The following is a 12,287-nucleotide window of genomic DNA, read 5'->3' on the forward strand; positions in this document are numbered from 1 at the left end:
TTCTCTCTCCTGACTTGCGTGTATGACAAGCTTCCTTCCACATAGTGGTTTCGCTTTGATTCTCGTGACAGCCCAAGCTAGGAGGGAAGATGCTATTCAGTTGGAGAAACTGAGGCACAAGGAGAGAAGCTGGCATGGCTACGTCATTTGGGTCTCCTGACCCCCCCACACTGGAGCCCACCCAGCACACTAGGTGCCATGCTGCTTGCTTCTCCTTTCATCTAAATTCTAAATGTGGGGCTGAGGGGAGGGAGGTGGGACTGTGGGGGGCTGGCAGTCTAACTGGCTACTTACTTTCAGTCTGTGCTAGGACTCCAATGTGCAGGCGAGAGAGCCAGACCCCAACTCCCTCCTGGATTTGCTCCCTTGTAAAGAAAGCAGAGCTGGGGTGGGGCTCTGGTATACGGTCACCTTGCTGACTTGCCCAAACCCACCTGGGGCTATCAGGAGCACAGGGCCCTGGGATATCACACAAGCTGGCCCAGGAAGGGGGAGCTACACTTAATTCTGCTAAGGTCTAAGTTACAAACTCTGCCATTGCACTGGAGCTCGGGGAGGTTCTGAGCTGGGAAAAGAAAAATGATTCTCCCTGGTTGGCTAAAGAACGGCCCTAGCAGGGGGCTGGCAAATGTGTAAATAAACATGGCTCCAGTGGCCACAGTTGGCTCTGTTAAGACCAGGCCCCAGGCTGCAAGGGGCACCAGAGAGTCTAGGGCAAGGAGCCCAGCCTTGGTGAGAGAGGAACAGGGCCTGGCCAGCCTCTTCCAGGCCCAAGGCCAGTCCTGGGAGATATCAGTGGTGTGTGAGGTCACTTGAATACATGAGTCCACCGAAGTCAGACCAGATTTTCTCTCTTGGAGCCTTGCTGAGGGAGCTGAATGGTGGGCAGGCAGAGTTAGCACAGTCTTGATAGCCCCCAGGCAGGACAAGGTCATCTGCCCCCCAAAGCAGACTGTTTGGGGGCTGGACTGGCTGCTCTAGCAAAGTTCTCAGGCAGCGTCAGCTACAGAGGGCAGCAGGATTTTCTTCTGCTCTGAGTAGGCCACCAGGAAACTGACAGTAGGGAGGCCACAGATACTGCAGGGACAGGACTGGGGTCCAAGGCCATGTTAGAAGGGCAAGGCGATCCCCCACAGCCTGCGTTTCATCAGCAGTGACCTTGGCACCGTCTAATGCTACAGCTCCTGGCCACATGTGGCTTTGCAGCACCTGAAATGTGGCTGGTCTGAATTGAGATGTGCTAAAGTGTTAAATATACACTAGATTTTGAAAACTTAGTATGAAAAAAAGAATGTAAACTATTTTTTTTTAATTGATCACATTTTACAGTAATACTTTGGGTACACTGGTTTAAATAATATTATTACTAAATTTTACCCATTTCTTTTTCTTTTTTCATGTGGCTAACTAGGATATTTTTAATCATGTGTGGCTTGCATTATCTTTCTCTTTGATGGCTCTGCTTAGGTCTCCTTGGGCCTCTGTTTTATACTCTAGAAAACAAAAATAATGACCTCCTTCCCGGTGCTGTGTGAGCCAGTGAGATACGTGGGGGTTGCTCTGAAACTTTCAGGCTTTGTTAGCAAAGCCAGGGCCTGGATTGACGGCTGACCCCTCCAAGAAGCCCAGAACGCAGGAGCCACTCGAGAGAGCATCCATCTGAAATGACACTCCCCCGATGATGTACCCAGGGCCCCCACAGGGCAAGGCCAATGGCTAACATTCCCCAGGCCCCTGTGTGCCACGGATTTTGGACCTCTTGTCCCCGAACGCCCTCCCCCACTCTGCTAAGCCCACTCCAGCACAGGCATCCTCCCTGGGAGCAGATGTGGCAGTGATAGGCAGCTGCATGGCAGTCACCCATGCCACCCATGTGCCCTCACCGCCACTCTTGCCCAGTCCCTGCTGCCCCTCTCTGAGTGCCTCCTGTGTTTGGTCGTGACCCCACCTCATGTTCCAACTCACCTGGACTTTGGGCTGCTTATCTAAACAAGTTTCTAGAGCTGCTGCCCCTCCCCCTGTGAACTTGGAACAAGGAAAGGAAAAGAGGGAAGGAGAGACGCCCCCATTCTGTTCCTGTGCCAGACCCTGGGCCTCACTCCCATGCCCTTGTCAGTCACCGACACCCATCCTCTGCCCTCCACCTCACTGCCACTGCCCGGTCACCATCATCAATCAGCTGGATTTCTCAACAGCCTCCTAACTAGTCCCCAGGCTGCAGTCATGCCCCCTCCGACCCCTTCCTCACCCACCATTTTGGGCTTCATAAATGCAAACTTGACTATTCTACACTTCTTAGATTTGAATCCTGCCTCTGTCACTTCCCAGCTGTGTGAGCTGGGGCTCCTTGCTCTAGACCCTCAGCCCCTGTGCCTCTGACTCCAGTCCACCTGTAGGCTTCATCTGTACCTGCACCTCCTAGGACTGTGCTGCGAAGCCTCACTGGTGAACAGAGGTGGAGCGCTTGCACCGCTGCCTTGCTGTGGTGAGGCTGATGACTGTAAGAAGGCTCCTTGGGATAAATTCAAGCCCTTCCTCCTGTGGCTCCTCTGGGCAGCGTCACACTCATTCCTAAATGTTCTCCTGAATCCTTGCCCAGACTAGACCAGAGGCATTTACTGGGGATGCCACGATCTCAAGCTGCTGGGGCTTTGCATGTGCTGTCCTACATCTGCTGCTCCTTGCCGGCCTTCCCAGCGCTTCCTTGTCACACTGTGTCCTGATCCGTCTCCTGGAGGCAGGGTCCCTGACCTGTTTACTGGTATCCCTGCAGTACCCATACATGACTAAATGCCAAATAAATGATTGAAGGGAGCACGAGGGAGGGACTAAGCCATTTTAGGTGGTGGCGCCTCGTGCTTCTGTCAGTCTCTGATCTCCCCTGCTTAGGCCACAAATCTGTCCTGGGCAGGGCCAGGTCTTGGACCCATACACCATCTGCCTCTAGCCCCTACAGACCGCCCTGGCAGCCCAGAGTTGACTGCACAGCCAGGGGACCTGCAGTCCCCACTTGCCAGAAGGGAGCTCTCAGCTGGGGCTTGGCTGAGATCCCAGCCAGTCTCTTCCTCCAGACCTCGCTTGTCCCAACTGGCGGCCAGCCTGTGGAGTTTCCATTGCGCAACCTCTGATGTCCTCCAATGCTTAGCGATTGAAAGACGTGACCTTGATGTTTCACAACCAGGATGGGCTCATTATGGCTTTTCTGCCTGGCCAGCCTGGCTGGGGTCTGACCCGTGGGAGAAGTGATGCAGCCTAGACCACGCTTCTCAAGCTTCGGGTGCACACCACCCACCTGGGTCTCATTAAAATGCGGAGGCCCGAGGCTCTGCATTTCCACAGGCATGCAGCGAGTGTCTGTGCTGCTGGGAGCTCAGAGTGAGGAATGAGCGCTCACACATGCATGTGTGGTGCATGCCTGTCTTTGCACATCTGCCAGTCTGCAGCCCAGTGGTCAGAGCTCAGGAGCCACGAGAGGCCCAGGCTACAGCCCACAGTGCAGCGGCTACCTTTGCCGGGAAGAAAACCCAGACACTGATTCAGAAAATGCAGAAGGCTTTAGGGATGGGGTAGCAGACTGTGACAGGGGCAGCCACGCACCTGGAAGATGCGGTACTTCATGTCGCTGATCTCAATGGTTTTCCTGCTGCTGCTGTCCTGTTCCGGCTTATTGGTCATCAGCGTCTTGAACCTGGAGCAAAGGAGAGGAAACAAGGTGGGTCTTGAGTGTGACTTGCTCCATCACCTGACTGGTCACTGTACCTACCGTACGAGTGACCATGATGCCTGTGGCCAGAAAACTGACTCTTCATTCCAGAACATTCCCATTTTCTAAAACTCAAAAGCAGTAACTCACCCAGAAAGAATACAGCACCAGAGCTCTTCTTGAAGAGCTCTGGGTCCCCATGCCTACTGTCCCTCTGTCCAGTGGGGCAGGCGGGGGCTACCCTGCTACGTGACTGAACTCTGAGGGGCACAGTCCCAGCCAGAGTCTCTCCTCCAGCACATCTGATGGTATCCCTGGGGGCTGGGACTTTGTTATCCCAGGAGGCCTACCTGTTAGAGGCGGTCACCAGCAGGACTTTATGTGCATAGAACAGCTTTCCTTCCACCAGGAAGGTCACATCTGACATCTCCTTGTTATTCAGAAAGTGAGGGTCTGTATCAAAGGGGAAGCGAGAGGGAAGTGACTGGGGAGCCCACCCAGGAGTATTTAAGCATGCTGAAAGGGGTGTGTGTTTTGGTGTTTTGGGGGTAGAGGATACAAAAGTGAAGAAAAGAGAAACTGAGGCCAGGGCCTTGGAACGTGGAAATGGGAAAGACAAAGATGAGAGAGAAAAAGGAAGCCGGACAGGGGAGCCCCTGGTGGGTGGCCAGGCAGGCAGGGACAGGCCTTCACCTAGTCTGGCTGGCAGGGTCTTCCGGATCTCTGGAATGCTGGGGATGGGGCTGCTGCCATAGCAGTGTGTGAAGATGGCAGCCAGCTGCTGGATGACAGAGTCATTCTGTGGGGGGAGAGGCAGAGAGAGGGCCCGTTAGCTCACTCCCCAAGCCCCTTGCCCCACCTTGGCTGTCTGTTTACAGCTGCAGATACATCCGGCTACTTTCAAAAGCACACGCCAGGACCTAGCAGCCACTGTCTCTTGTTCCTCCTGTATCTGGCTTGACAAGAGATGTCTGTTCCTTCATCGCTGGTTCCCCAAATTGCTTTTTTGGCCAAGCTCCAGCCCAGGCAGATCCACAGCCTATGCCCTCTGCACTCAAGCAATGCAAATCTGGGTGTGGGGTGGGCGTCCACCTGTGTGTGTGAGGGCCCTGTATCTATCCCTGCAGGGACAATGTGTATCCATCTGCCTGTGTCTATGTGTCTGTGCCATGATCTGGGTTAGGACTGGGGGATCTGGACTCCAGGGTTCTCTGAGCTTGGGGTGGGGACCTGCCTGGCAGCACTCACTTTGCTGGTCTTGAGGATGTCAAACATGAGCTGCAAGCCCTCAGTCACCAGTTCCTCGTTATATTCCTCCTCCTTGATGGAGCTGAAGTCCCGCAGGAGGCTCTGTACCACCGAGTACCGGGACTGGGAGAAGGAGGTCCTCAGAGACTCGATCCAGATGTGCAGCTTCCAGGGGACACCTGGAGCAGCAGGGGACAGGCAGGCAGGCATTCACCTCTGCAGAGCGTACCCCACACAGGCCACCTGAGCCCACCCCGAGCTGACCCCCTTTTCGGGACAGGCTCTTTAGTGACACGTGACATGAGCAGAGCAGAGCTTTCTCCTCCTTACCCTACCTGAGGCCCTGTCCCACACTTGCATGCTGAATGGCCTTCTCAGCGTAGCCGCACAAGGAAAGCTTCCCTTCACCCTGATGGGCCTTGCTGAGAGGTCAGAGGGAATCCCAGGTTCTCATCAGATGGGGGTGGAGGGATGATTCCAGCCCAGGTGCGGGAGCTCATGCTCTAGGACTCTACAGCTCAGCCCGGGGCCACCCTAGCCCCACGGTTTCTTGGCCGCTGGAATTACTGGGGGGACCTATCAATTATGGGGATGGATAGGTGGAATTGGATGCCCAGAAAAGAGGCAGGACACACGGGCCCCACACCTGTCTAGAAGCCCAAAGTGACCGCTGTCCTATCACGGAGGGCTTTTATCAGCACCCAGCTCACTGGTCCGTTAGTGTGCAGCCATGGTGTGTAATTACTGTTTACCAGCTCCCTGGAGTGTGTCAGTGGGGCCAAAGAGTAACTTAGAGGTACTCTGTGAACATCATGACAAAACTAGTAATTTTCCTGGTAATTAGATAGCTTCTTACCCCCCAACCTCACCCTGGATTAAAAAAAGGAAAGATGGCATTCCCCAGGGACATAATGACGTAGGTGGTGGTAGCATCCGCAGTTTACTGACTGTAGGTTGGAGTGATATTTCCATTTTACAGTGAAGAACCCTGAGGCTGACTTCTGCAAGAAGGCTGGGTGGCCTCCTGCCTTCCTGGCCTGGCTCTGGGCATTGGTATGTTGTCCCTGTGATAGTAACGATACTGCCATTGTGCCTTGGGGGGTCACAGTGAGCCAGCACCATCCCCGGGCTTCATATGATACCACACTCTTAGATGAGGATCAACAGCGCCAGCAAATGTGGAATGACTGTGATCTTAGCCAGGTCTCTCTGTCTGACCTGACTCCTTACAGAAGAGAATTCCACAGACTTACAGACCCAAGGAATAAAAGAAGTTGGCTGAGCTATAGGAGAGCATTTAGTTGACCAGAAGTGTGGACTCTTAGTGCCCCTGGGCTGTGGCCAGGCCAGAGATGGCAAAGCTCTAACCACGGAGGATGCGGGTGGAAGGCTGGGTGAAGACCTCTCACTGCACCCCTGCTGGGGACCGTTTGAGGCTCAGGGCCTCTCCTGTCCTGCCCATCAGCCACTAGGCCTGGGTAGACTGAGCCCCGCCCTATGCTCAGCAGATCTGCGGCCTGTCTGCCCTGTGGCTCCGGCCCCCTCCCAGCCTGCCAGAGAACAACAGAGCACATGTGTGTGCGTGTGTGCACATGCATGCCTGTGTGGCCTCACCCAGCGCCCGCAGCTCCATAGTGATGTCCACATAGCCGTGTTCTGCACTGTAGTACATGGCCTCCTGCAGGGCCTTCGTGCGGGTCCGGCTTAGGCGCACGGGCCCTTCGCTGCTGCCGCCCTGGCTGGACACATCGCTCTCCTCCACGCCCTCGGCCAGGATCTCCTCCAGCGACAGCACGTCTGCTTTGGCCTGCTGTGGCTGTGTCAGGAGCTTCCTCAGGACATTCCTGCAGGCCGAGGAACCAGGGGGTGAGGCCTGGGCTCCCACCGTGGGCAGTGCCTCCCAGGGCTCCAGGGCCCAGGTGGCCTGCTGCGGGGCACCTGCAGGCACAGAGGGCTCACGGCCCTCCCTGCCCAGGCAGGCTGGGCGAGACGGGAGGGTGCAGGGAACCCCTCCCATCTGCCATCCTGGTACTACTAAGAAGTCATGGGCTTTGGGGCCAAGCAGGTCCTGCCATTTTGGCTGTGTGGTCTCAGGTGGTTCTACATTCTGAGTCCTGACTGCTCTGTTTGTACAACAGGGTGGCAGCATGATCCTCTTCTAGCATTCATGTGAGGCTAATGTGATGGCATCAAATGCATAGCCTGAAAGAGCAGCCAACTTAACACATGAAAAAGTATCAGAAACATAGGACATGCTGGCACTCAGTGGTTCCCCTTCGTTTCATTAGTAAGTGAAGATGCATATTACATAGAATTCATTCATGTATACGAGCATATAGATCATTAGACCCGACGGAGCACGTTCCCTGCACTAATGTCCTTAACCCTGTGAGATCCCGTAAACATGGCATTTGTGGGTGATGAGTACCTTGTGCTCAAGGCCACCCTGGGCAGAAGTACGCTCAGACCCAGGACTTCTGGCTCCAAGGCCCGGCCTGTCACATCCTGGGGCCTGGGGCTCTGGGATGCTGCAGCACGGGTAGGCCTAAAGTCACCTGGAGGCTGAGTCTCCTCCCAGCAGCTCTGCCCAGCCCCCTATCCTGTCTCCCTTCCATGGTGGAAGCTGTGCTGTGCCATGCAGATCCCCTTGAGGGACCTGGGGTCATCCTGCTGTTGCTTTGTTAGCTCAGCAAGTTTACAGAGCACCTAGTTTGTGCCGTGCATTGATACGTGAGGTTAGCTAGCCACCATGCCTGTCCTAAGGATCCTGGGTGCCAGGCAAAGAGATGCAGATAAGCAGACAGGCAATCTCCACACAGGGTGAAGAGGCCACAGTGGGGGGGCCGTGGGGCTCCGGGTGAAGTAGGAAGTCCTGGGGAGGTGATGGGCAAGCTGGCACCTGAGGATGGGCTGGATTTGGTGGGGGAGGGGTGGGGCTAGCAGAGGGTGTGGAGAGAAGCACTCTGGGGGGACACAGCAGAGCACAGTCTGGTTTCAGCAGCAGTGTTGGGGAACAGTATATAGGTGTCCTGCCCACCCTTCTCTTCTGGCCCCTCCACTACCTTCTGATAACTGTGTGACTCGCTCTGCCCCTGACCTGCCTAGTGGCTCTGGTCTCAGCCTGCTGCTGCCCTGTCACACCCCTGGGCAGGCCCCCACAAAGCAAGGTCTGCCACCTGCTCTTAGAGCAGGATGCGACTTCCCACACAGCCACCACGAGCCTCTTCGCAGCAGAGCCATACACTGCGAGGAAGCCTGTAGGACACTTCGAGGCTGCTACAGGCCCCGAGAACCACTGCCAAGCTCAGGAAGGCGGGCCCTGCTGGTTCAGGGCAGACAGTCTTACAGGAAATGGGAGGGCCTGCTCTGGGCATTGGGATACCCAGGCCCCAATCCCAGGGCTGCCAGGAACCACTGTGGGGCCTAAGCAACCCCCCAACCCCCAGTCTCCCAGTGTCTCCCTGCCTCCAGTGGCTGGGGCCCCTATGCTGGCTGAGGGTCTGCATCTTCTTTCTAGCTGGCTCACAAGCACCGCCCGCTCCCACAGTCTCTGGAAAGATCTCCAAGCCTAATTCTACTCCCTTGTGGGGGATGGAGGCTCCTAAGAGCGTGCTTCATGCCCCACCTCACACAGGGCAGGTACCTGTGGCCATGGGCGGCTGAGTGGCTGAAGCAGTTCATATCCTCGTGGAGGGAGGAGGCCATGCCGTTGGCTTCAAGCATGCTGAGGAGGGGGTCGGCGCCCCTGCTCAGCAATAGGCTGACCAGCTCATAGTTCCCTAAAAGACAAGGTGGACCAAGGATACTACCACTGTCCACATCACTGTGCCCCTTTGCTGGGATCCGCCTGGACACTGAACTCACCAGAAACCCTGATGCATGGGGTGGAGGGAGCCCCCCCAGGGGCCTAACAAGATGGGTTTCAAGGCTCACAACAGGGGTCTATGCATGTGGCCAAATGTCCAGCTACAGGCCTGTCAGGCTGGGTGATGCTGTGGGCAGGGCGGGTAGTGCCTTGGGGCAGTTGGGGACCCCTGCTGACAGGGTGTGCTTACCGGCTGCAGAGGCCAGCTGCAGCGGTGTCTCCGCATAGCTGTCCTCACTGCCATTCACTGCTGAGCCCTCCACGTGGGCACCGGCATCCAGCAGCAGCTGCCAGGGCACAGGGGAGGACACGTCTGTGTGGTGGGGAGGATTTGGGCTGGGTGCGGGGCATGCCTGTGGGGAGGGCCTTTAGTTCCCTCCGGTCACGTGAGCATGACTCAGCTCACCTAGGCAGCCAAGGACCCAGACATGTAGAACTCCCGATTACCCTCAGGGCTCCAAGTTTCTAGAATCTTCACTTCCACTCTTGTGGCTTTTTGGACCAAGCCCCTAAGCGCTGTGGGGACTGCTAAGCTGTATCTCTTTCAAATGCTTTCCCATGAATTGGTTGCAGAGACCTTTCTAAGAACTTACGCAGACAGCAGAAGTAGTGGGGAAGGCATAACGATCGGAGTCAGAAAGAGCTGAGCGCCAATCCTGGCCGCCCACCAGTGAGTGACCTGAGGCAGGTGCCACAACTTCCTCCTCTGCAAATGGAAAGCAAGGCCTGCCTGGCAGCATCGTTGAGGATAAATGAAATGATACTCAGTTCTCCACAGGGCCTCAATAACTCGTGGCTTTTAAGACCCTCCCCAGAGGGGTTCAGCAGGCCACCCGAGGCTGGGAAGTGCAGGGCTGGGGCAGAGCCTCACTGTGTAAGACACCAGGTGGCCTCTCCCCATTCTTGCCGGCAGATGGATGTGGCAGGGTTAGCAGGCACCAAGAGATTCCAGCTGAGCGGGGCCTGGCTTGGCCTTGGGTGGGCGTGGTGTCTGCACCACCCCAACAGGTGGCTTTCTGTTCCACCTTACCTTTCCTGACCAGCTACTCTGGAGGGAGCCACCTTCCATCATCCCCAGGTTTCTGGGCACCAAGCCCTCCTAAGAGCCTGCGTTTGGCAGTCTAGGGAAAACACTGGCCCAGCCTTGCTTAGAAACCAGGTGTGAGGAGTCCAGTGTGTGGGAGCAGGGGGGCTGTCAGCTGGAGGCTCCTGGCAGTCAGAAACCACTCGTGGTGCCTGCTGGAGCCAGTGCACCAAGGTGCTGGAGCAAGAGGCCTGCCGTCGGGATGAACCTGGGCACTGGTCCAGGCAAGCCCAGGGCACAGCCCTGCAGGCTGGTCCGGGATAGGCAGGAACTCTGCTCAGGTCCTTAGGGCAGCAGGAACCACAAAGCAGGTAGGACGAGGCGGACAGCCTGCTGGTGACCACTCCCTGAGTCCTTGCTCCAGGCCGGGGCTGTGTTAACACTGATCAATAACCTGGACATGACCCCTGCCCCAAGGACTCTCAATCTAGTGGACAGTGAGGGTGTTATATGAACTCCCAGGAAGGGGTGCTGCAATCCTGTAGACCCCAGTGGCTTAAGGAGCAAAGGAGTCTGGGAGTTGAGTGGCAGTGCGCCACTGTCCTAGCTGGGGCTGGACACTCATGCCAGCCACAGTGAGCTGGGCCAAGGTGGCACAGTGTGGCTCGGCTTGACAGGTGAGCTATACCAATGTGTGTCTGCTCTCAGGAACTGGGAATCTGAAAGACTAAGCCTGCTAATGGAGGGAAGAACGGGAAGGATACCATGACACAGAGCTGGTGCTGCAGTAGAACTCACAAGAGGGTAGGAAAAACAAGGGTCTGAAAGAGGTTGGCGGAGAGAAAGCCACCTTGCACAGATTCCAGCAAGCCCCGAGACTCACTGACATATGCACAGCAGGCCCGGTACCACCTGGACTTGGCTCTTGTTCTCTCAAATTCCACAGGTATTGTTACACTCAAGCCCTCACCTTGAGGCAAACCAGGTGGGGCTCTGCTCAGCCTGCCAGGTGAGCTGGCCTGACAAGTGCCTCTGGTACCTCTGAGTCCAGGCAGCTGCTCACTCAGGTGGGGCTGGGGCCCAGTCCACCTGGCAAGCTGAGGGCACACTGCACCCGGCAGGAGCTCACCTGGACCACAGAGATGTGTCCATGGAGCACAGCAAATGTCAGTGATGTCCAGTGCCGGCTGTCGGGGTGAATGGAGGGGTGCCTGGGAGAGTTGCTTGGAACCTGAAAAATACCACCAATGATCAGCGTTACTTGGGTGAGTGACATTCCTATGCAGGTGACACGGCACCTGGGCTAAGGGGGTACTCTGCAGGGATAGTGACTAGGAGTCAACTCTAGTGCTTTCTACATTCACTTGGTAATGTCTGCCTGGAACACCATGTGAACAAGGCTCAGAAGGATGTCCAACTAGCAATGTCTGCCCTGGGCAGAGAGATGGCAGAGAGGGAACACCATGCCTGAGAGGGAGGCAGAGCTAGAAGTATTTGAGGGTGGCAGGGATGGCTGGGGATTGGGCTGGTAAAAGGGAAAGGTGCCGTAGTAACAAAGTCATGGCCATTCTCTCTAGTCAACTCCCCCCTCATCTTACCCCCTCTCAGACAGAAGGTCCAAATGTCACAGGAAAACCCTCTTTGCCATGATCTCTATACATTCTCTGTTTCTAGTCCTCTGAGACACATCTATCCAGTTGTTCAAAACACTGCACCCAGCATGACTGATGGGTGTTCTCTTGCTGTGCCAGGGGACCAGGTATAGTTCTTGGGGGCTTACACACCTGGATGTCCAAGTTTGCTCCAGCATCTATCAACATCTGGACCATGGCTTCATCCCCAGCAGCACAGGCATACATCAGTGGCGTCATACCCTGAGTGAATCAAAGGCAGACGCTACAAGGTCTGGAAACAGAACACGACGTCATGTGTTTCACAACACACCTTTGCCCCAGAAATCACAGATCTGGTCTCCTGCTTGACCTGGCTGCTCATCCTGAGCAATCCTGTCCCTCACAGGTCCACTGGACACACAACAGCTGAAGGGTGACTAGGGGACTTCCCGCGAACACTGCAGGGCCCCAGAGGCGGGAAGAGCACAGGCCCTGAACCAGACTTGGGTGCCAAGGCCACCTCCGTTGTGGGGAGCTGTGAACACGGTACAGCCTATTTATCTCTCCCAGCTGCGGTTCTTCCTCTTTAAAATGGGAAAAACAAAGTATCTACCTCATAGGGTTGTTGTAAAGAATATGAGTTACTATATATATAAATTGCTGAGTGCAAGAGAAAGTTTACCTTAAGAGCTAACTAGAGTAACACAGTAACACTATGTCTGTTACTAGTCATATGCCCTAGCCTGACTCATCCACACCCTGTGCACATATTTCCCTGTGTGAAATAATTTACCTGCATTGTCTCATCTAATCACCATAACATCCCTTTCAGGG

The 12,287-nt window shown here is 55.5% G+C and overlaps 1 protein-coding gene across 2 annotated transcripts in view; it reads right to left on the minus strand.

Annotated features, from left to right (window-relative positions):
• ABTB2 (ankyrin repeat and BTB domain containing 2) overlaps positions 1 to 12,287 on the minus strand; it is a 172,992-nt gene that overhangs the window by 2,816 nt on the left and 157,889 nt on the right. Inside the window, exons 6-14 of one of the 2 annotated variants that reach the window (XM_036891685.2) lie at positions 11,625 to 11,714; positions 10,970 to 11,071; positions 9,007 to 9,103; positions 8,595 to 8,730; positions 6,566 to 6,795; positions 4,952 to 5,130; positions 4,397 to 4,502; positions 4,054 to 4,156; positions 3,598 to 3,688 (exon numbers count right to left, since the gene is read on the minus strand). In XM_036891685.2, the coding sequence (XP_036747580.2) occupies positions 3,598 to 3,688; positions 4,054 to 4,156; positions 4,397 to 4,502; positions 4,952 to 5,130; positions 6,566 to 6,795; positions 8,595 to 8,730; positions 9,007 to 9,103; positions 10,970 to 11,071; positions 11,625 to 11,714 (1,134 nt within the window). The remainder of the gene's footprint in view (positions 1 to 3,597; positions 3,689 to 4,053; positions 4,157 to 4,396; positions 4,503 to 4,951; positions 5,131 to 6,565; positions 6,796 to 8,594; positions 8,731 to 9,006; positions 9,104 to 10,969; positions 11,072 to 11,624; positions 11,715 to 12,287) is intronic. The other variant, XM_036891687.2, reaches the window with a different exon arrangement.

This window comes from Manis pentadactyla, chromosome 9 (genome assembly GCF_030020395.1).
Source record: "Manis pentadactyla isolate mManPen7 chromosome 9, mManPen7.hap1, whole genome shotgun sequence".
NCBI classification, from domain to species: Eukaryota; Metazoa; Chordata; class Mammalia; order Pholidota; family Manidae; genus Manis; species Manis pentadactyla.